Genomic DNA, 25,696 nt, shown 5'->3' on the forward strand with positions numbered 1-25,696 from the left:
CATCATCATCATCATCTCCATCATCATCATCTCCATCATCGTCATCATCATCATCTCCATCATCATCATCTCCATCATCATCATCGTCATCATCATCATCTCCATCATCATCATCTCCATCTCCATCATCATCATCATCATCTCCATCATCATCATCATCATCATCTCCATCATCATCATCATCTCCATCATCATCTCCATCATCCTCATCATCAGCATCCCCCTCATCTTCACCATCATCATCATCATCATCATCATCATCATCATCATCATCATCATCTCCATCATCATCTCCATCATCATCATCATCATCTCCATCATCATCATCATCATCATCATCTCCATCATCATCATCATCTTCATCATCATCATCATCATCATCATCATCATCATCACCATCATCATCATCATCATCATCATCTCCATCATCATCATCTCCATCATCATCATCATCTCCATCATCATCATCATCATCATCTCCATCATCATCATCATCATCATCTCCATCATCATCACCATCATCATCTCCATCATCTTCATCATCATCATCTCCATCATCATCTCCATCATCATCTCCATCATCATCATCATCATCATCTCCATCATCATCTCCATCATCGTCATCATCATCATCTCCATCATCATCATCTCCATCGTCATCATCATCATCTCCATCATCATCATCTCCATCATCATCATCATCATCTCCATCATCATCATCATCATCATCATCATCATCATCATCATCATCATCATCATCATCATCATCATCATCATCATCATCTCCATCATCATCATCATCTCCATCATCATCATCATCTCCATCATCATCATCATCTCCATCATCATCATCATCTCCATCATCATCATCATCTCCATCATCATCATCATCTCCATCATCATCTCCATCATCATCTCCATCATCATCATCTCCATCATCATCATCTCCATCATCATCATCTCCATCATCATCATCTCCATCATCATCATCTCCATCATCATCATCTCCATCATCATCTCCATCATCATCATCATCTCCATCATCATCATCATCATCTCCATCATCATCATCATCTCCATCATCTCCATCATCATCATCATCATCTCCATCATCATCATCATCATCTCCATCATCATCATCATCATCTCCATCATCATCATCATCTCCATCATCTCCATCATCTCCATCATCATCTCCATCATCATCATCATCATCTCCATCATCATCATCATCATCATCATCATCATCATCATCATCATCATCATCATCATCATCATCATCATCATCATCATCATCATCATCATCATCATCATCATCATCTCATCACCATCATCATCTCATCACCATCACCATCATCATCTCATCACCATCATCATCATCATCTCATCACCATCATCATCATCATCTCATCACCATCATCATCATCATCTCATCACCATCATCATCATCATCTCATCACCATCATCATCATCATCTCATCACCATCATCATCATCATCTCATCACCATCATCATCATCATCTCATCACCATCATCATCATCATCTCATCACCATCATCATCATCATCTCATCACCATCATCATCATCATCTCATCACCATCATCATCATCATCTCATCACCATCATCATCATCATCTCATCACCATCATCATCATCATCTCATCACCATCATCATCATCATCTCATCACCATCATCATCATCATCTCATCACCATCATCATCATCATCTCATCACCATCATCATCATCATCTCATCACCATCATCATCATCATCTCATCACCATCATCATCATCATCTCATCACCATCATCATCAAATTTACAAAAGTATTATCGGTTAATACATTATATACAGTAAAAAGTATGAAAACATTACAAATGTACAAAGTAGCTGTTTTAGTATAAGAGAGCTGTACAGTTTGTGAAGAAACGTGCACAATGTTTTGCAGGCAATATTTAAAGTTCATAGTAGAGCAAATGTGCAATGTGCATCTTTCATCTTTTATGGGGAAAAGTTGATTCACTTTGGTGGGCACAATTTTTATTTTCTGTTTTGTACTGCCTGAATCTATAGAATTCAGATGTGGAAGTGGACAAAAAAGGTGGTGTCTTTTATTTGTCTATGACTAATGTGATATCACATCTGTTTGAAATAAAACAAAGCCAAATTGATAAAGCGGTTAATCGTGGACGGTCAGCTGCTCGACCCGCACCTCAAAGTCAGCTAGCGCAGCACAAACCCTCCACCGGATTAGCAGACTTTCTGTTGCTGCCCCTTACACATGTTAAAGTCAGTTGTGAATCCTGGCGCTGAGGTTTGTGCCGGCTGAATTTGAGACAGACTGAAGGTCAGTCTTCAGAGCTGCTTCTTCTACAGTGAAATACATTTTTCCCATTTTAAACATATTGATATGAAAAACTAGAAAATCAATATGTGGAGGTTTCAATGTAGGGGAAAAATTGCAGGAACAGCTTAATGTAGCAATTTAAGTTTGCTTGTAAAAGTATTTTCATTCATTCAGTTTCAGTGTGTACATTTTAGTAAGCAAGCAAAGTTTATTTAAAACGGCAACTCAGAGCAAGTTCACAAAGTGCCTTACTAAAGTAAAACTGTTAAACACAGGACCATAAAAAGTTGTTTGTTTTTCACTTTTAATTGCACAAAATGATGATGCTGAATGAAAGTCGGAAAAACTGACCGACATCTGGTGTGTCTGATGTGCATTGATTTGAGAGTATGATTCATGATAAACAGTCTCTGGTAGTGTTTTTGAGGTTTTTCCCATCTTCTACCGTAAATGTCAGTAAATCATAATGTCTAATCACAATATTTGTAGAATTGCAATATTTAAAACTTCAACACATATTGAATTGGCACAGAAGAATTTTAATAGTATTGACTCCACTACAACAGGCCTATAGTCCAGTAATTTGAACATTACAAATAACATTATTTCTTAATGTGGAGCTAATGTTAAACAACAGCTAGGATTCCAGAATGAGTCATTTTCAGAACTACTGCTTTAACTGTAAAACTGTGCAATAGCAATACTGACTTCAGTTTGTCTTTGTTCATTTTTATTGCTAAAATCTGAGCCCTACTACAATGACAGAGGATTTTATAAGTATTGCCTATAGCCCTGGTGTGCATTGTAGCTTTTTGTTTTTTTTTGGTTCCTGGGCCATGTGTCAGGAAGTGGTCTCTTGTTTCTGACACATGAGTCCAGTCTCTGGAGAGATCAGTGATCCATCCACAGAGGACATGGATTTGGCAACATGTATGCTTAAATATGTATAACAAATACAATCTCTCTTCAAAATATGAATTAATAAAAAATGGATTTCATTACAGGAAAGTTGGGAAGTTGTTTTCTAAATGGTTGATGAGGTTTAATCTAGACTTGGAAGCAACTTTAAGAGGTAAAAAACAAAATTTTTTGTAGCTGTAATTGTTGGTATGGTTTAAAAGGCTCTTGTCCAGGGGACAAGACTACACTTACCTCTTTATTTGGACGTTTTCATGCACACAAGCACGTGCGTGCGCACACACACACACACACACACACACACACATACACACATACACACATACATACATACACACATACATACATACATACATACATACATACATACACACACACACACACACACACACACACACACACACACATACATACACACATACACATACACACACACTCAGAGGAAGACTTACCGGCAAATAGACTAAGAATCCATGCGAGACAGATCTGGACCTTCGAGAGGTTCATATCTCCAGCAGATATTTATAAAACAGCCCTGAAATCTACAGCATCCGTTTATTGACAAGTTGTTGAGCAGTTAGCAGGTCACAAGCTAACCTCGAGCTAACTGACTTCACATAGAGACACACACAAGCTGCCAGCCTCAGTCACTCTGGAGTTTAAGTGAGTAGTGGGAAGGTGGCTCGCCCAGTAAGGGAGCTCTGGTTTCTCCGACCCACTACCCCCACCCAGAAACACCCCCACCTCTCAGCACACTTTAAGGCACAGGAGACAGCTGGGACTCTGTGTGTGTGTGTGCGTGTGTGTGTGTGTGTGTGTGTGTGTTTGTTTGTGTGTGTGTGTGTTGTTATACACAGATCAACACTGTCATCATTTCTCATACATGTTAAAGTTTTTCTAACAGTGAAGCATTGTACATCAGTAAAATATAGAGGCGGGTGGCTGTGAGAGACATGAGGACAGACAGCACGGCGGAGAGGAGGAAAGACAGACAGATGGACAAATGTAGGGGACAGAGACAGGAAGGAGGCAGACAGAAGGACAGCTGAGAGCTGTCACTGATGGAATGAGAAGCATCTCCACACATGCTGCCACCCTAACACACACACACACACACACACACACACACACTGTACCCATCACCCTGCCAGCATGACGCATGCCATGCCATGACAGGAACTAGTGTCACACTGAACAACTGACCGGTTACATATCTCACCAAGACAACAAAGGTTTTAAGTTTCACTGCGTCTTCACAAGACTTTTTATGCAGTTAAAAATGACACATTTAAGGTACAACAGGGGACTAGAAAACGTGTCTACAGGTCATGGGTTCAATAAGAACCAGAAAATGTGTCTGCAGGTTTTAACTGAGGTTTAACAGGGACTAGAAAATGTGTCTGCCGGTCGACACTAAGGTTCGAACTTCTTGTTTAAGTTGTAAACTAGGTTATATAACATAAAGGATTCAACTGACGTGACTGATTGTTTTCCAGTAATTAGTCAGACTCTGTTTCCATGGAAACGGAGGTAACAGTCACAAAAAGTTCTTTAGTTTGCCCTCAACATGACTACATTTTGATTATATATTTTATGTCAATGGTAATAGTTGTACAATCGCAGTATTATATAGGAAGGTGTGCTTTAATGTCGCTGTCGTGCCATAAATGACAATAAATCCACCTTGGAGTGTAGTATTGCTTCATTACATGAAGGTTAAGGTAAAAATAGTGTTGCGTATATCCTGGGCAATGAACGGCATCAGCTTTTTTGCTACCAGCCTCATGCAGTTTATAAGTAAGTTGAAACATGTTGGCTTTTCTAATGATTTAGCCACAATAATATAGGCCTTTTAATGTAATTTCTTCTTGTTTATCACATTTTTCACATTTTTGGAGTGCCTGGATTTCCCTCCATGGGCACCTGACAAAGCTTCCAAACCTAGGTTGGATCATAACCTACAGAGCAACCAGTCATCTCTCTTTCTAAATACTGTAATCTTATTCTGGAATCTGTTCTTAAAAACATTTCCACCATGAGGTGAAAATCAACATCCTGCTCACCTTTTCTGCGTCAGCTGCAGAGACTTTTGCGCCTCAGACAAATGGCGTCGCTTGTTCTTTAGTAAGGTTTAAATTTCACTGATATTTTATTATGAAACCTTGAAGAAGCAGCTGCTGTCACCACTAGATGGCAGTACGAGACTAAAAAACTGAGCACATGGCAAAGAGGGTTGATGGCATTTTGGCCTTCACAAGAGTGCTTGTGTGTGTATATATAATAGTATGTGTGTGTGTCTGTGTGTGTCTGTGTGTGTCTGTGCTCAGTCTGCATCAATTTCTGTGCTTATTTTTCTATCTGACAAAGAGAAACATTACCTCAGAGCCAGTCTACATAGGTTTCTCTTTGTCTCTGTCTGTCTTCTTCACTCAAATGCGCGCACACACACACACACACACACACACACACACTCACACACACACACACACACACACACACACACACACACACACACACACACACACACACACACACACTGACCTCCATTTTTCCCTCTATCCTCACTCATACATGGGGTGAACATGGAGACTGAATTTTGACGGGGTTATGAAAGGGCACTTTAAGATGAGTCTAAGGTGTCTGTCAGTGTCTTATAGACACCTTATATCTCAGAATTTAATGACATGGAGAAAAATAATCAATTTCACTCCCATTCTGGCCTAAAATCAATACCCAAAGTTCATCTGTGTATCTGTAATATATTAAAGATAATTCAGAGCACAGGGGTGCTGTCAATCACACTTCTGCGTTACCAGATACCCTTTAAAAATCTCAGCTTCTGAGATTAGTCAATTTCTTCAGTGAGTGCCACCTCTTTGAAATGGCAGATATCTGATTTCAGAATGAAACTTAATTTCCTTGTTGATGAAAAGGTCATTCAGTTGCGTTCTGCTGGAAGCCGACAACAACTCAACAGTTTATGCATTCAGAGATGTATTTATTTATTTTTGATTTAGTGGAAGGACAGTTCAGAGGTTACACTCACTGTACTGCGTTTGTCCTAATGAACAGCCATGATTTAATGTGACTGGAGGCATATTTAAACATATTGAACTAGAGACACAGTCGTGCTGCTCTAATTGGCAAAGACAAGATTTTAAGTTTCAGAGTTAGTCAGTGCGAGTGCATCACGGGGGATTAATTTACTTTAGCTGTAAGAGGAAGTCGTCAGACAGAATGTGCATTCTGTGAGGGTCAGAGAAAAGCTGCTCTTATACGCACGCCACACATAGTTAAAAGCAGATTAAAGCATTTTTTAATTAATTATTTAGATGTGCAGCACATATAGACAAGGAATGTGTTATACCAAATTATCTTTGTGTTCTTTAGATAAACTGATGCTTCAAAAAGGGTCAAAACAGATGGAAAAAAAGGGAATTTTACTCTGTAGAAAGCTACTTTTTGATTGTTGCTGTATTAAATCTTCCTCCGAACACAGGGCCTCAAAGAGTTAAAAACATACTTGTTTAATGCAATCATAATCATCATCATGGCAATAGACTGTCAGCCTTCTCTCCTCTGAACTGACTTTTATCCTTTATGAAGCTGGCTTTGTAATAAATACAGGATTTTTTTGGGCTGCACACTGTTCTTGTTTGAATGTTTTACACAAGAGCCAAACTCGCATATTGTTATATTTTAATCTTACTATTGTCATCTGACTTCTCCTTTTTGTATTTTAATTTAGCCTTTTTATTTCATTTTATCTATTTCACATTTTTAATACATGTTTTATCTCTTTTTTCATTTTATTTGTGGCTTTATGCTTTTATTGTTTCTTTCATTATTGTTTTTGGTCTCTGCCTTTGTATGATTTTATATTGACATTATGCCTCCTGCATCTTGCATTGTTTGTCTTCCTCTACCCTAGTTTCTTCTCACTTGTGTTCAGTAGGACTGTTTGGCTTTCCGTTGTTGTATCACTATCTATGTATCCCATTTCTGCTTTGCTTTGTTTGTCAAAGGTGCTATATAAATCAAGTTGTTATTATTTTATCATTACAGTTTTCAACATCTGTTTTCCAGTTTTCCAAACTGTTTGTAGTTATTCTTGTGTTTGTTTCCAGAGATTGTTTGATACCATTTCTCCTCTTCCTGATTTCAATACTTGAACTTGCAAACTTGCGCACCATTCTGATACCAAAAACACAGTTCATTACAAACCCTTAATGGCTATTGTTATAAGTGTTTTATGACAGCCTGATCACCAGAAAGAGGATGTGGAGAACAAATGCCATTTCATTGTTTGTAATCCCATATCTACATCGAACTCAGATATAGACAATCAAGCATCAGAGTGAGGCGTAAAAGCACTTGTAATTATACTATAACCACTATAAGGTTACCTTAGGTCTCAATAAATTTAAGAAATGACATGAACTATACAGTATTATATAAGAGAGGGGACCTCACAGATTTTCAAGAAAAAAAAAAAAAAGTTCTATAAAATAGAACCAGAAAACCAAAAAAAACAAACTTTTCTCAGCCATTCCTCCTTGTGTATTGAATTGTATTATTTTAAATCTGGAAGACTTACTGTTAATGTTGAAAAGACAAGAGCAATGCTTCGTTTTTGGTGGTATTAAGGAATTTCTAGGTACTAAACCAAAAAGTGCAACAACCAGGCATGGGTCAGTGTTTTTATTTGCAACAGAGAAAGAGGTCTTTGTCTTCCAAAAATGTGTCAAAGAAGGACAGGACCAAAACATATGAATAAGAGTGGCATTGGCTTAGTGACATCCGTCTCAGAGAGGGTTTTATGACTTTCATTTAAGCTCATTTAAGTCCAATAAACTATATGAATAAGCTATTTTTTGAGGTTGTTCTACTACTGTTCTGTACACTTAAAGCTATAAATCAGACCAATGTAAGAACTGGAAGAGTCACAGCACCAACACCAAGCTTCTGATTTTTAGTTAGCTTGTTCTTTTGGAGGGATATATAGCATGTTGACAATTAAATATTCTCAAGCAGATGTGTTGCTGAATGGACACAGATTGGGTGTAATATTTCACCCGTCCAGGAGGCTCGGAGATAAAGTCTGAGCGCTCTCAGATTAAAAGGAGCAGAGTTTCCAGCTGGCTGAAAGATGTCTGCTGAAGAGTTCACATTCCAGCGGTGAAAATCTGAAAAGGCTAAACAGAAATATGTTTAACATATGTTCAGTAGAAATCTTCAGTTTGAGGCGCGTGATGGTAATTTAAAGTGATGTATATTTGCCTTGTGAAGGAGCTGATAATCACATGAATATGTAAAGTTTAAAAAAAGGACATAGAAAGTTAACAGAGAAGGACAGACGCATTGTAAAGCCGACACCAAACAAGCCTTCAGGGCGAGCACAGCCAGAGATTATCAGAATAAAATCTATTTCAAAGTGTTTTTTAAAAGACCTTTGTTGTGAGACACCATCAGGAGAACAAAAAGTGTCCTTCCTAGGCACAAAAAAATCAATTTTATCCCTTTATGGTATTTGTAAACGCAGCTTTGTGCAACAATCGATCTAATGCTACCCTGAGAGGGTAGTTATTTGTAAAGATCGCAAAAATGTGGATGTTTTCAAGAGTATTGAATGTTTAAAATAAAGTACAATACAGAACAAATGATGGATGCTGTATAGTTTTTTATAACCTTAACAAAGATGAAATATGCCATGTTTCAACCCGCAGGGAGGTCAAATTACAGCGCCGGCCACAGGGCAGTATTTATGGAGCTGGGAGAAATCGAAGGCCAACAGATGTCTTGCTGAAGGACACTTCAGCAGGGAGCGAAATGAGCAGAGGAAGATGGCTGAGTCTGAGATCATTTAAAGCAGTCTGTAGTGTCTGTGAGCTAAAGTTTGAGTCTCTATCCTCCCAAGATGTGTATTTTGGACCTCTTGTCTGTGTAGGAAACAAATTATCTCATTTGACTGCAACATCCAGATAGTGCCTACAAATATTTTATTCAGATCAGATTTAAGCCTGGCATCAAAGTATTCCTGTTTAATGTTTGCATTTATTCGTTGGCATTAATGCTCACAAATGTGTCTGAACGGCTTTCAGAGGTTTCCTGTGTGGTTTATTGAATCAGACATATACCAAAGCTCATGCTCCAAGCTTTGAATTGCTCCTCATGTTAACTGCTTCATCCCAAACACATGATTTTGAATATGATGCGAGGAGCCTGGTGCTAAATCTGCTTTGTCTGTATAGGTCAGAGTCCTTTCACATGGTTAATACTGAAGAAACTACACTAGGCAAGTTTTTGTTACAGGTTTGATATTTTCAAAATGTTGATAAATCATTTTTGCATTTCACAGCCATGGTCATTGTGATTGAGAGGAGCAGATTTCAAGGTTAGCCATGTAAAACCTGACCAAATTAGTTTAATTTATAAAAAAAAACCCCAAAAACAACATTGTAAAAAGGCAACAGGAAACTTTTAAAAGAGAGCCCCAAAATTAAAATTACCTTTTTAACAAAGCACAAAGAATTGCAATAAAACAAACAACAAAACAAGCAAGACGATAACATTAAAAGTGCTAAAAGTAAAACAAATATATCTGTATTTATTTTATACATTTTCCAATTTATCATATTTTTTTCGGACATAAATTTAATTATGTCATTATTTTATATAGTTTTCCAGACATTTTTCCTATTTCTGTGACTAATTTTTTCATCATCCTCACTAACTTTTCGGTAATTTCCTTTTCACCTTTTACTAATTCCTAGCAATTTTTGTGGCATATCTTTTGAATTTGTCTTTTTTCACCATGTTTTTGAGGGAAATCAAACCAATTTTCTATGTCTATCCAGGTTTCAAATGGTTTAGTGAACTCAGTGATTTAGACAGCGGTGTTCACCCTAAAATATAATCGTGTTAGTCACCAACAAAGATGAAATGTGAAACAGCAACTCAACAGCAAAAATGCCCCAAAACAATCTTTCTGTCTGACTTTGGTGCATATATGTTTATCTCCTCATAGCTGAGATCATAGCTCTCCCTTTAACAAAGTTAAAGGGTTGAGGCTGGATGCATTATGAGCTTGAGAATATGTTTGTTATGTGTTTATATTTCAGGTGAGACAGTGAACTATATGGGCTTTGTTAGACACATATGTTAAATAACTCACCTCTGCGGCTCCACAGCGTGCGTTATCGACTGCAGCGCAGTTTGAAGGTAAAGGGAGGCAGACGGGAAGAGAGATTTAATTTGCGGCTGTTTGAGAGCCTCCACCTGTCCTCCTCCTCTTCCCGTTTGTGAAGATTCTCTGGAGGAGCAGAAAGTCTGCTCTCCTGCTGAAAAGAAAGTGTTTCAGGGACGGGGACTCAAAACACAAATGTCCCCTTCAACAGGCCCCCAGGTGAGAGATGATTACTAAGTACAAGTCCCCAAATGATAAGAGTCCTAGTATATTTTAATTAGCCTGGATTCCTGGTTGAGAAGCTATATTTATTCACATTTAGTCCTCATAAGATGAGAGCACTGATATGTTTTTAATTTACCTACATTCACATTTGGTCCCTGAAGGGACACAAGATAATATGACTTGAGTCCCAGGAAACATGGGAAGTTTGTTTTGTTTGTTGAAGTTCAAACTGTCTTGATTTGAATGTAAACAAACCAAATGATGAGGATGGACTTGTTTCAACAAATCAAATTTTACTCTATGGGACTTTGAGTTGGATTGACCAGTTTCACCAGTCAGTACGTTATATGATGTTAGAAAAAGTCGAATTATTGTGTTAGTCTGACTAAAACTGGAATTTTATAATATATGTTAACATGTTAGTCCCACTGAAGTCGGACTTAATCGAATTACTCAAAATCGGTTGGGTTATGTTTTGCTCTCACCACTACAGGGGCGTAGATGGGTGATTCATGAAGTTGACATTTTGTTCTTGTGTATTGATGTTGATAGTCGTAGGTTGTAGCCTGTGATTCAGTAGGTGATGTCATTGCACAGTCTGCATACTTAAATTTGATGTCCTATCAAAGTTTATTAAGATCCATGCTGCAGAGTGTAGCTGCACTAAATTTATAAGATTGCGAAAATCTCAGTTTCCAGGAGGCTTTACATTCATCGAGTAGACACACAAAAGGGGGTAATGTAGGACAGTGTTTTTTTTGCTTGATCTGTGAACCGTCTGAGAACATGTAAGCCGAAACAACTGGAAAAATGAGTTAGAAGTGTGTTGTTTTCTGCTCGTTGCGTCCCCAAAATGACCCAAAAAATGCATTGGTGCTGCTTTCAGAACACATGACAAACCAGTCACATCCTGTATCTGTTTCAGATTATTTCCCACATTCCACTTTACTTCAGAAAAGATGGAAACACACATTTTCTTGTGAAGGAATAAATACAGATGTATTCCAGGTGTAAAACTTTCCTGACTGTGCTGTGGTGAGAAAATAAGTTCGATTCCACCCATGACAACTGCATTAAAAGTTTTAATGTGTCTGGGAGCGACACAAAGAGACTGCATTTTCTCAATATACTCTAGCACAAAAACAGCTCATGAGTTCATCAAAAGCGTTTTTTTCCAGCCACGATTGTTCCTTTAATCTTTTACCTTGAAACTCTGTTTAAAATTCCAAGTAACAAAATGTTTGCCAGTGTGTTTAAAATTGATGTGAATATGATAAAACTAACTTTATTTCTTAACTCTTTCTCTCTCTCTCACACACACACACACACACACACACACACACACACACACACAATATTTGTGATCCATAAAGTTCACAATCAGACCACAGCAGGACTTTCACTCCCATAAACTCACACTGGGGGTCAGTGTGTGTGACCTGTGTATAATGGGGTCGCGACCCCTGCAGCCACTGTGGAGAACTCATCACTGGGCTTTGAGCTAAGTACACCCAACAGCACAAGAGCACACACACACACACACACACACACACACACACACACACACACACACACACACACACACACACACACACACACACACACACACACACACACACACACCCCGGCAAATGACATATCATAACAAACGTGGACAAACACGTTAAACAAACAGTATGTCGTGGTAGCACACACACACACACACACACACACACATAAAGAGACACACAGGGTATAGTTTATATACCAGCAGTCCTCAGAGGATGAGGTATCCTGTGTGTGTGTGTGTTTGTGTGTGTGTGTGATGATCAGTGCTGCCTGATGCGAATGATTTGATGGAGGAGGGCAAATCAATCTGTGCCCTCCTCTAAGAGCAGATCAGAGAACTGGAAACAGCTAAAGTTTTGCAGCAGAGGTCTGAAAGACCCCTTTATTCTGAAATTCACACTGTGGACAGCTGTAACCCTTGTGAGTGTGTTTACATGGACATTGTAGCTTATATAAGTGGCAGTTAATTTCACTTCAATCGTAGGAGATAATCCTGGCTTACAAACAAAAACAAAACAACATGACTTTTTGCAACTAGACGCAGCTAAAACATCAGAGCTGGGAAAAACAGAAAACCAAAAACAAATAAAAAACAAAAAAATGCTATCTCACTGCTTTTGAGTGTTATGAATTCAACAAATAATATGCAGCCTATTAAATTTGTTTAAAAATTGTCATCTTTGTCATTTAAATAACAACAGTAAACTGAATAACAGCCTAACACTAAAACTCATTTACGAAGCATTTAAACCAGGATAAATGAAGTAAAAAGAAAATAAAGCTAATACCTTGCATTGTGTCCTTGAGCCACTTGTCATCACTGCAGGGGGAAATTCCTTCAAAGTGACAGCATTGGTGTTTTTTTTTTTTTAATCTTGTTTTGGTCATCTTTCATAATGGGATGCAGTGAAACATGACTAACAATGCATTTATTAGAGGTGTTCGGCACACTAGGATATTGAGAAATGCTTTAATTATGTTATCACTTTGATAAACTATCTGGTCCTTTGTGACTTTAACTGAGTACCAACAATAAAGAATATTAATAAAAGCAGTGATCAACAGGAGGCTGTTTTTAATTTGAACAAACAAACAAACAAAAAAAAAACACTGAACTGTAGTTTTCAAGTCATTAAGTGTATTTGAAGTATGTTTAATGTTATACCCGAGTGCAGAGATGTGTGTGACAGTTAGGTTTTCTCAGGTTGGTTGTTTTTAAATTTAGTTGACTGTTGCGTACTTCAGGCGACATCCTGCATTAATGCAGCGCTCCCCTTAATGTAGCAGCCAAAGCATGGACAGAAAAAATTCTCCATGAGGTGAATATTGCTTTTTTTTCTCACAATTTTTCCACATTTCTCTTTGATGCATTTCTGGTCACAACCTATATCTTAGTCTTCTTTTGTCTCGGTCTTTGAGCTATATATATCTCTGTCTGTCTCTGTCTGTGTTTTTTATCCCGGCCTTGGTGTGACCTCTGTTTTGACAGAGGCATTAACATGCTGTCAAAGGAGAGATGTGAGGTATAAAGGACAGGAAGAGAGACGTACTTTACTCAGGCCACTTTTATAAGAGTCATCGTGTTGGGCAATTATTTAAATAGCAGCAGCAGCACTCATTCTTCAAACAAGTTTTGTATAGACACTGACTTTTGAGATAAAGTATGCATTTACTTCGACAAAAGTCCAGTTATTTCCTCAAATTTGACTTAAAATAATCAGGAATTTAATTTTAATGGTGGGTGATAATCCCCCCTATCATTTTCACCAAATTGTATTTGAAAATAATGAATTTTATTTCAGTAGAAGGAGATAATGCATCCTGTCATTTTCACCAAATTCTGTTTTAAAAATACAGAATTTTCTTTTTTTAGGAGATAATCCATCTGTCATTTCTGCCACAAAATTTCATTTACAAAAAAGTAATAAGAAAAAAATAAATAAACTTTTTTTTTCAATAGTAGGTTATAATTTTACCTGTGATTCCCACCAAATTCTTATTTATTTTCTATTTTTTTTTTTTTTAAAAAAATGGTAGGAAATAATCTCGCTTGTGATTCCCACCACCTCACTTTTTTTTTCTTCAAGGTGACCATGATTGATCAATTGGATTGTGCTTAGACATTCAAATGATCAAAGTGGTCCATCTTTTTCATGGCAGTTTTAACATCAGACTTTTTGGTCTGACTTGTAAAGCTTCAGCACTTCTCCTTCAGAAAATCTAGAAAACCACTCATCTGTCTCCTTCCAACCCACATAAAAGAGAACAGATGTGACAGGAAAAACAAAGAGGTGGCAGACGAGGAGTGGCTGCAGAGAGATGTGAGAGCGGACAGAAGAGAAGAGTTGTAGAAATCCTCTTGATGTTTGATATGAACGTGTTGTGATGTTGCACATTGTAAAAACCTCACCAAGACACAATGTCTCCCTGGAGCTTCACATGTCTGCTCTCCTCCGTCGCTCTGCTGAGCTATTTCTGTTCATCTGCCGTCTTCTGCTGAGTCTGTTGTTCCTGTTTGGATGTCAGAAGTCTCAGCATGTGGCCAAATTCTTACCTGATTTACGGGCACTGATGAATAACCTCGTCGAAGTGTCATTTTCTTTCAAAGTGCAGCAAATATCTAATGCTGATAAAGCTATGTTGGCAGGAATGTATTATTTTGAATATTTTAGAAGAAGATTTCAGAAGGAGTAGCATTTGTTTAACTTTTTGAAACTATACTAAAAAACATAAAGGGAAGACAATTAGCAACTTAACAAGCCCAAAAATGTATTTTTTTAAAACAAAAGAAAAAATAGAATAAAATATAAATGAATAAATTAAAGTACTTGTTTAATATCATTTTTTCTAACTCACTTTAAAATAAAATTTTTTTTTACTACTTTTGGGGGAATAGTTTTCTAATAATCCTCACCTCTTTTTAAAAACGTTTTTTAATTAATTTTCTTGTAACATTTTTACCAATTTCTTGCAACTTCTTGGGACATTTCTTGCCAAGATCCTTGGGGTTCAAAGGTTATTTACTTTTATATATTTAGATATATTTACTTAAGACTTTCTTTACTTAATACTTGTAAACAAACATCTGAATGCAGCACAAGAAATATAATGTAGATCCAGTTTTCAAAGGGTTAATGTGTGGCTAAGTTTTGGCACAAAAAAGACCTGGTCATGGTTAGGAAATGATTCTGGCTTGAAATACCTGCTGTTGATGACACGATTCTCTCTGTTTAAAAAAAAAATAAAACAACAAGACAAAACTGAAACTGACCGATCTGGAACCGCAACGATCTCACGTCACCATTATGCTGACGGCGTGCATAATTCCTTTATGTCCTGCAGCGGGAAACAGGTGTTTTTGATTGGGGAGTTGCAGTGATTTTTGATTGTGTTTAAGGAGTTTACCTTTTTTTAATTTCCCACTTTGTGAAAACGTAAATCAGTGTGAGGTAGCTGTTGTCTGGCTGGTGTGCATAACTTTTCTCTGATGCAGACGGATGGTCCCCTGTCAGGTTCAGGGCGTTACCCCTTTGGGTTTCGTCCTGTTTGTTGTTTTTCTAGTGCTGTGGTGACCGTGGTTGGAGCGACTTGTCTGCCTGTTGTCTCGGTCGTGTGCAAAAACAGCCTGGTATCAAACTCTGACAGTGTCAGAAATTTGGGATGACCATCTTACTGTATCACTGCTATTATGTCTACTCACCGATCAATAGAAATGCATCATGAAATGATGCACTGATCAGTGGCACTCTACTAAATGCTAGTGTTTTTTAAAATGAAAAACTAATTTTGTCTTTTTTGGTGTCCGATTCATAAACAAATAAAAAGAAACCTTTTTTTTTTTTTTTTTTAAGTTTTTGATTTCAGATTTCAAATTGAATATGAAAAGAAAGAATTATACATGAATTTGATGACTCCCTAAAAAGCTGCCCATTTTGTTGGTGTTGAACAGTGGTTTTCAGCTTGTTGGGCAGTGTGCCAAGATGACACACTGTCCACCATCCCTTTCACCTCCAGATGACAAAGTCGGCTCATAAACTATGTCACTTTAGACATTTTGATATAATACATATGAAAAGTGTAAATGTAACACATCGGCGGTTTGCAGAAATTTATCACTAGCCCAAGTTAATTTACAATCCAAATATCCACCCAGTGTTACAAAATGAGTAGAAACAACCCACCATGCCTGTACAATGCCAACATTTTCTTCTGGTTCAGCACTCGTGTGAATGTCTCTCAGATTTGTCTACAGTAAAACCCCTTTTGATGGCGGCAGTGCACCAGCACAAACTGTCATCTTGCATATTTTCAGAGACCACTGGAGGCAAATGCAGGCCACCGACTGTGATTTTGTCCTTCAGTCTGTCTCATGGCTGATGCAGACCAACTGCATGACACATTCATGTCAGTTTGGCAAAACATGCTTCATCTTGTGTAAACAGCTGGAAGCTGTAGGGCTAAATACTGTGTAACCTTGAGGAGTCTGATGCCAGTGTTATGTATGTCTTCACCCCCGCAGTGAGCATAATTTAACGGATTCCCCCGGAGCACATTAGGAATGCGCGGCAGGTCACTTCGTTTGACCCGAGCCGTCAGATGAGCAGCATGTGGCAAAGAACCAGAGGAAAAACTCTCCGAGCGAAGACAACAAACGGCAGGCGAAATGATCTTTTCATCTCTGCACAGAAAAACCAAAAGAGCGAGGGAGCAAACAGAGAGGGAGCAAAAAAACAGATTGAAAAAACTGAAAAGAAGGAAAAAGACAACCATGTGATGAGAAAGGAAACAAAAAAGATCCTCTCATCTTAGCTGAAAAAGATGATTGTACGAACGAGTGAAGAGAGAGAAAAAAGAGAGATGACAAAACAGTGCGAGATAAAAACAACAGTTGGACAGCAGCAGAAAACCACGACAGCGAAGACAACAAACACATTTCATCTGTGCTTCAAAAGAGGAAACGAGTGGAGAGAAAAGAGGAAAAAGAGTCGAGTGACAGGAAACCACGAGCTACACAAAACAAACAGTAAAACAACAAAGTTTTTGTCTTGTTTGTGATTCACTTCTCTGTATTCTGCGAAGGAGGTGCAAACACGAGAGACAGCAGAGGAGGAAATAGAAGGGATGTTATCAGCATAGAGAATTCAGATACACAAATGCCTGATATAACTTATTATTTTTGTGTCCTTGTCACACTGGTTTTGTGTTAAATTGGCAGAACAAATCCATCTTACCGTAAAGATGACAGTCAGTCTGAGCGTGATCATGTTTATTTCTAGGATTTCATCTGAAGGCAACTGTTTCTAATTTCTCTGTGAGATGTACAGCTGTCATTTCCTTTTGTCGTGGCATCAAAAGCAATCAAGCCCCAATCACGGTTACAGCAGACTTACCCAAGTCGACCCCTGTAGTCTCGCTGTAATGCTTGTTCCATCTGTTACCGTCAAGTGATGTCCCTGCTGTAATAGTGTTCGCCCTCTGAATCTCACTGAAGCAGTCCCCAGAAAATCCCCCTTTTTGTCATGGACTGTTTGGAAAATACCTCACAGCAGCTCTGAGGGACACCCTGCTGTATCATGAGGACCGAAATCGAAATCAGTCGTCTTCAAAGGCCAGCTGACGTCACTGAAACATTACGGTAATTGTTACTATTGAGGGGTGTAATTATCAAAAGAAAGGAGCACTCAAAGAAAAATTTGGGTTGTTTCTTGTCTATGATGCCTGTAAACTGAACTATCAGGCTGGCTTTCAAAGGATAGATTACAGAAAAAAAGAAAAGCTCAAATTTTTCAGCAAAGGGTCTCAACATGAAGTTTGTGCAATCAGTACTTTGACGCTAAATGACAGTATCAAATCAGAACTGGAAGATTATTTCTATTTCTGCTGCCTAATGTGCCAAAAACAAAACAAAGCGCTTTACATAGAGCAACTTCCTGCTCTTGGACCCAACTTGAATTTTCTGCCACTTTCAGGCAGTTAATAAAAACTTTTATGTTATTAGTACTCCACTGATCTAAATTCAGATCAGATATTGTACCACAACTGAATAGACCCTGCATTCTGTTTTCGCCTTAGGCAAACCTGAAATGGTGGATAAGAAATGTTAGCATTGTACGTTTTGGCAAACCACAGATACATTACATTTGCATGTTATTATGTTAGTTTAAAACTTTACATTTTTGTGCTTTAAGTGTGGTTCGAGGCCATGATGAGGGAGCTTTGTCACCAAGCCCTTGGGCAACATTTCATTGGCGACTGGACGGTGATTTAGCTGGTTATGCTGTTGCTCTGTCGCTCGTTCTGTAATCACAGCATAAAAGGTGCAGCTGATTTTAAGCACTTTACATTCTGCTGGGTAGTATTTATTTGTCTATATAGTTTTTTTTTATGAATAATCTAAATCTGCAAAGGAACTAAAGCTATTAAAAGTACATTTGGCCCCAGAATGTATTCAGGAAAAAATGTAAAATTGAACCTCAGTACATTACTTAAGTAGATGTACTTATTTATATTCTACTACAGAGCTGTTATGATCTCACTGTATCCTCCCTGATTGTTGTACTTTTACTACTAATACTACTTGTATTTTTTTTCAAAACTTAACCGACATAGTCTGAACGTACTGCAGATGTGTTAAAAATGTGTTGATTCTTAAAGATCAGGGTAGTTCCTCTTGGATGACTTTTCCACGCAAAAGAGTTTGATACTGTCAAAAGATGTCAGGGCGGTAATAACCTTCACCTTTATAGTGAATCTCTCTGACTGGCATTTAGCCTCTCTGGGACTGTCAGTTCACAGATTAAAAAGGAATAAACATGTTTGCTCAAAGCCTCTTATAGAGGTGAAGTGACTATGAGCTCCAAACAAGTGTCTCATTAAGGAAGAGAGAGCGAGCTGTAGTGAAACCCCATGAAAGGTACCATGAGGCTGGTTTAATACATCAAAAATTAAGGTCGTCTAAAGATGGAAGGCATATTTATTTGAATATTATTTATATTAATGTGGCACAGACGTGAAGTAAGAATTATGCTAAAAACATTGTATTTTATTATTTCAGAAACACAAAGTGATAGCTTGTGGATATTCATTTCTTGTTAATAAATCCTTTAGGCCTCATTACCTACCAGCATCTGTACAACATTGAACCATTAACCATTTTAAACAACAGCAAATTGTTTTGATTTCTTAGAAAAAAATAGAAAAAATGGGAAGATGGCAACAAACACTAATCAAGAAATGAAATTAAACATAAAAAAGGAAAAAATAAAACAAACATGAAAATGACCTATAAATTTCTTTTTACATAATTGTAAAATTAAAATTATTGTCATCATGGATGTTTAGATGGCTTTCTAAGAAACCTATGCGCTTGTTTAAAACTAATGCTTAGGTAATTGTCTTGTCACCTTTTACTAAATTTTTGCAATGACATGACATTTCTTGTCAAGTTGATCACTGCCTTTCCCTGCCTTTTCAAAAGAATTCAAGTGTTCAGGTTCTTAAGGTTTAAATGCTCTTGAAGGGCATCTGAAAGCTGCAACATAAGTAATGTCCATCCAGGTTCCAAAGAGTTAAACAATACTCTGCCCCACCTTTTGCTAAAAATGTACCCTTTGAATAGCGAGCAAATGGGCATGATGTCTTTCAAAACATGCATGAAATGAGCATGAAAGGAGAACATTCCCAAAATTTAATGCAAGATGTACAAAAAAATAGAAAAAAAGAAGTGAAAAAAAATACTGAAAAATATCAAAAATAACTTAAAATATCTAATAATTATAAATCTAGTTTCTGGACATTTTCCCCAGCTTTTTGTTTGGTTTTTCTCCTTCAAATCAACTAATTTCTTGCAATTGCAGAACAGTTCTTACCAAGTTGCTCACCCCCCTACGCCCCATATTTTCAAAAGAAAACAAACCAATTTGGTCAAGGTTCGAAGGATTTAATACTGAAGTCGTCTCAATGCAGTCGAAGCCAAGTGATGTCAACACAGGTTTCAAAGGGTTAATCTTTATTACTATGCTTGGCATCCCTGCAGTTTTAACTTTATTATAATCCTATGTTGTTTATTAATTTATTCATTTTAATTGCATTTTATCCTGTACAAATGTTAGAGTTCTATTATGAAATATTATAACACTTATAACATAAAGCTGATCAAAACCAGATTGTTTTCTTTTGTTTGGTGAGAATTTCATGAAGATTTCTGCTCTTTGGCAGCACTGCAGCATGCATATATTTAGATCCAAACTTTAGAAGCAGAGCTCCATCGCTTTCCATTCGTTATGTCATCTCTTTCGCTCATCTTTATTCCATCTCATCTCATCTCCTGCTCTGTTCTGTATGTCGGTTTTTCTCTTTCTCTCTCACTCTCTGTCCCCGTCCTCCCTCCGTCTGAGCTCTAATCCAGCTGTCAGTCATCTTGTCATGGAGGGTCCAAAGTCTCATTTCCCAGGCAGGAATACATTAGAGAGGGCCGCTCGCCTATTACCTGCCGAATTACCAGACTGTCCCCGACAATTAGCTGAGAGACAGGGGACAATGGGCTGCAGAGGACAGGGCCATCTGACAACTGGCCCCCAGCCAGACACTCTCACTCTCTCTCTCTCTCTCTCTCTCTCTCTCTCTCTCTCTCTCTCTCTCTCTCTCTCTCTCTCACACACACACACACACACACACACACACACACACACACACACACACAGAGGGCCCAGAGAGAGAGCGAGACACAGGACTTTTCCACCAATGCTCATCATGTCTCCTTCACCTGAAGAATTATTCTGTTACTCTGACATATTGATGAGTGACTGTTGTTAACCCTTTGAAATCTAAGCAAATTAGTTTTATATGTTTAAAAAACATGGGTAGTTGTTAGCGAGCAATTTAACAAAACATGGCCCAAATTCAAAAGATTTGTGAAAAAAATCAAGAAAATACCTGGAAATGAGAGAACAAGACAAAGGAAAAGAAAAAACCCAGATACAACATGACCTAAAAGTGCTTAAAAAAAGTATTTATTTTATGCATAATTTATTTATATTCCTTTTTTTCAGTAAGATAATTTTAAATAGTTTAAATATTACATTCTTCTGTATTTTTTTCTTGTTAGACACCCTTTAAAAGCAACAAATAAACAAACATGATGAATGATGGCACTACTGTTACCTCATGGATTACTGGTCCCTGTCCAGAATGTCACAGTACTATGACAAATGTAAGATAAATGAATGAATACATGAATAAAAAAAAATCTACTGCAGCAATCATAGAAAATGCACAGAATTCAGGTGAAAAAGAATATTATTTCAAGTGATTTTTATTTCATAAGGACATTCTTAAAAACAATGAGTAACAACTGTATGAATAATTGTGATCTCAATATTAATAAAAATAATTGTGATTATCATTTTGGCCATAGATGTGCAGTGGTACTTAATGGGAGGGAGTTTAAAATCTCCTCTTATCAAAATGCAAAACGATTCAAAGCAGCACAAATACATACAGAACAAACAGGTTTCAGAGGTGTATATATACCAATCAGGATGATTATGAAAGTAAACAAGACAGCTGGAGGACAGCATTTGTTTACCACGGAGACAACTGAAACCCTTGCCTGAAATTGAAAAATGTTGCGCTTCTCTACCCACTTGTTGATTGTGTTAAGGTGACATTTGATTTGGATATTCACAGTCCTCCATAGTTGATTCCCGGTGATATGAAGAATCATTTCTCAGTTTTTGTAGGACTATCATAAACAATTAATTGACATTTCTAACATTAGAGTGCACATTATAAACCTTTTTATGGAGAATGATATATGGCTGGAGGGTTGTTTGCTCAGTTCCAAAATATGTACTAAAATAACAATGCTGCTGTCTTCCTTTAATTGAAATTTGTGTGAAGTTCACTGAGTCTCACGTTATTAAGCAAATGAAGTTGTTACATATTGTACAAAATGCATTTTGCACACCTGACACTTGCAACTTCTCTTGCTTTGTGCTTTTGTATTTGAATAAAATTCACAGCTGCATTAGTGAGGGTACGTCATAATAATCCTTGATTAATTGTACCTCAATCTTGTAGGTTTTGCATCATCACTAAAATCGGTCTCTCCAAGGCGGTGTTGTCATTTTCTATGAAATTAGATTGTTGTTATCCCATTACACATGTTGCCCCCCAACTTTTCATTTCCACGCCATCCAGGTCTCGTTCTGCCGACGCTGCTGTAACCTTTGATATCAATTCTCTCACTGCTCTGTGCTGATTGCTTGTTTTCTCTGGTGTGGGCTGAGATGTTTTTATAAGCCCTTGAGGTTTTCTTTTATGTCACCCGAACAGATTAGCTTCTTATGTTGCATTTCTTTCCTCGTCATTGCGTTTTTGCCATTATATTTGTTTTCTGTTTTCCAAATTATTTTGCTTCTTGAAATGTCTTTTTGCAAATTAGCAGTTGAGCTATCTGAGAATTGCACGTTGGGGATCCATTTGAATATTTCTGTAAATTGCTCATGGTTCTTAAACGAACTGTTATTAAACAGGGTTCTGGCTCTCTCTCACTCTCTCTCTCTCTCTCTAAAAAAAAAAAAAGAAAGCTATTAAGGATGAATAATTTCCAGCATCACTGTACCTGTAGCAGCTACAGGAAACAAACTAAAAGTCGAGAGGCAGGGTCTGGTCTGTTGTCTGACCCACTAACAAAAGATTTGCTGAGATCCAAAATTATGTTAAATGTGTGCTGGAGAGTCGATAAAGGGCGGGAATGTGTGCATCTAATGAGCAAAAACTGTATATTTCCTGTGAAAACAGAAGTGTATTTGAAAAGACACAATGCATTTAAAAGGCATAAACTGACCTGATGTCCCAGAGCTTCAAGATTAGAAGCAACCGGGATACGTAGCACATAATATGTAGATGTGAAAAGTCCACTAAACAAGCATATGATATGTGAGGAGTTGGAGGTGGGAGTATATCGTCTGTATCTCTAGCGGGGGATGCCGCACTCAGGCAGATGCTGTTTCCTCCAAAGCTGCTTCGGCCGCGTTTTAGAACTTTATTTCTCATGAACAGCAACACACATCCTGTAAAACCTGTTTGTGTAACATCATCTGAGGGGAGCTCTCTAACGTCTGAACAAAAAGATCCCTTCTTTACCTTTAAAAAAGCAAAAATAAGGTGGCATGGATGTGACAGACAGCCTTCCATATACTGTTGACCTTTCAGGTGCGTAATACTCTAAAGAAATGAGATCTGCAGAGTAAGTTTCTCCATCCAGAAGCTCATCGTTGCATAGAGTTCCTGAAATAGTTATATATAATATAATAGTAATAGTTATATATTATATAATAGTAATGTTTTGTGCGTTGCTGTCCTTTAGTATCTGATTAACATTCTCACCCAGCCGTGTTCTGTCAACATGTGACTGTTTGAAGCCGGATCAGACAAAGAGAGCAGGCTGGACATCAGACCTTTGATCTGACTGTCCTTTGTGTGCATGGGTATGTGTGTGTGCAGCAGTGAGTGTGTCGGCTGCGGCTCTGCCACATTAAAGAGACACACTTGAGAGAGGAATAGGACAGGTAGAAACTGGCCTTTTGATCCTAACCTTGGATGAAGAGAGAGCGAGAGCGAGAGCGAGAGCGAGAGCGAGAGCGAGAGAGAGAGAGAGAGAGAGAGAGAGAGTGTGTGTGCGCGTGCATGTGCGTGCATGTAAGATACTATGTGAGGAGATCACTGAAATCGGAGCCTGAAGTCTTTTTAAATGACAGGAGTGCAAAAAAGTTAGAAAAAAATCACACTTAAAAATACTGTATTTTGTGGGAACTCTGGTTTGTCAGCCTCAGAAGACAAAAAAAATTACAGTATTCAATTCCATTTAGGCAAGAATAAATAATACACACTCACAAAAACCAAGTTTTACACCCATTCAATCCTGTCTTAAAGGTAAATTGACATTTTGACTAAAAATAAATTAAAAATTAAAAATTGCACGTTTTCCTGGTCTGCAGTGTTCCAGTTGTGACAACAGGACAGGCAAATGACCAAATATTCAGATCATATGCACACATTATTTGGTTAATGATAACGGGGATATTTATGAATTTTCAAGCTGTAAGAAAACATGTAAACAATGCATGAGAAAGGTCTGCATGTTTTGCAGAGGGAAAGCAAATATAATATTTTTGCAAAAGAACTGCTGTAGTTTGAAACTGGATAACTTGTTGAATACCAAGAATATCTACTTAAAATAGTACTTAGTACTATAACTAATAAGTGCTCAAATTGTTGTAGTTGTGTTGTTATTTGAAAGTTTGTTGTGTTTTGTGTTTATTTCTTATATATTTATATATTTAAAGCTGCCTCCACATGCTCCATGCGAACATTGCATTTTCTGTACTTATAAGTTAAGAGCACATTTGCCACCTTCCAAAGTTGTAATTATGAGTGGAAAATTGGGAAATTTTAATAATACCAGAGTTGCTGAGTTGAGACGTTTGCATGACATTTCAGGGAAGCAGAAATGGTGGAAAGCATGTAAACAGTGTCAATGATTGAAGGTAAAAAGTTATTTATTTTGTTATTTTGTTCCTCAGTCACGTTTAGTAGTTGCACATTTTATTGTTTGCATGTATTAGCTGTAGCAAGCAAATTTAACTATAAAGCATGCCAGATGAGTACACTAACATTGATAATAACATTAGTTTATAACTTGAGTTGCTGACTTGACGTCATAACTGCATGATTGCTTTTACCATTAAAATGCCCATCTTCTTTGTAGCGTCCATGTTGTTACCATTTTACAACCTTAAAGTACATGAACAAAACAAAGTTGGAAGAATGACTACCCAACTCAGAAAGTACGACCTTCTGACATCACATGAATGCAGCATAAGTACACTTTAAATTATTACAATATTAGCTCATATCCACTTAATCATAAAAAAACCCAAAAAAAACCTAATGCTGTTATTTGTTTTGTGCTTCTCTTAAAGGTTTCGGTTCAGGCACCATTTAGGCTTCGGTACCATTTCAAAAGTATCCTTTTAGCACCAGTTTTGGAAAAAAATAAAAAAATAAAAAAGAAAGATACCCAATCCGAGTCTAAAGGTTTCTCTAGTGAGAGAAAAGTCTATTTTTGTGTTTCAAAGGCACTGAAACAGCTGAGGTCCAAAAATATAAGACTGCTCAGAAAGAGCTGGAGCGGAGGTCATTTTCATCCAGCCATATCCAATTGGCACTCTCAGTCAGTCGGAATCCATTCCCTTAACATCAGCTTCGAAATACATCATGCTGCAGCGTGCACTCACATACTGACTCCATTTCCACTGGAAACATCGCCACGGTGTGTGTGTGTGTGGGGGGGTCACCATTTGTACTGGTTTTGTTGTCAGCAAGGGAAATAAGCATTTTCATCATGTTGTTGTCCCATTCCGTTTTAAAATGATATCAGGACGTCATTAAGAGCCTACCCATTCTA

General features: G+C 37.5%; 1 protein-coding gene across 1 annotated transcript in view; it reads right to left on the reverse strand.

The window, feature by feature from the left end:
- The window catches only part of LOC121954738 (acetylcholine receptor subunit alpha), a 29,508-nt gene extending 25,574 nt beyond the window's left edge, over positions 1 to 3,934 (reverse strand). Inside the window, exon 1 of the mRNA XM_088086667.1 lies at positions 3,719 to 3,934. Coding sequence (XP_087942793.1) covers positions 3,719 to 3,773 — 55 coding nt within the window. The 5' untranslated portion in view covers positions 3,774 to 3,934. The remainder of the gene's footprint in view (positions 1 to 3,718) is intronic.
- Between the last annotated feature and the right edge of the window lie 21,762 nt (positions 3,935 to 25,696).

Source organism: Plectropomus leopardus, chromosome 13 (assembly GCF_026936395.1).
Source record: "Plectropomus leopardus strain MGB_pleo_1.0 chromosome 13, ASM2693639v1, whole genome shotgun sequence".
Lineage (NCBI taxonomy): Eukaryota > Metazoa > Chordata > Actinopteri > Perciformes > Serranidae > Plectropomus > Plectropomus leopardus.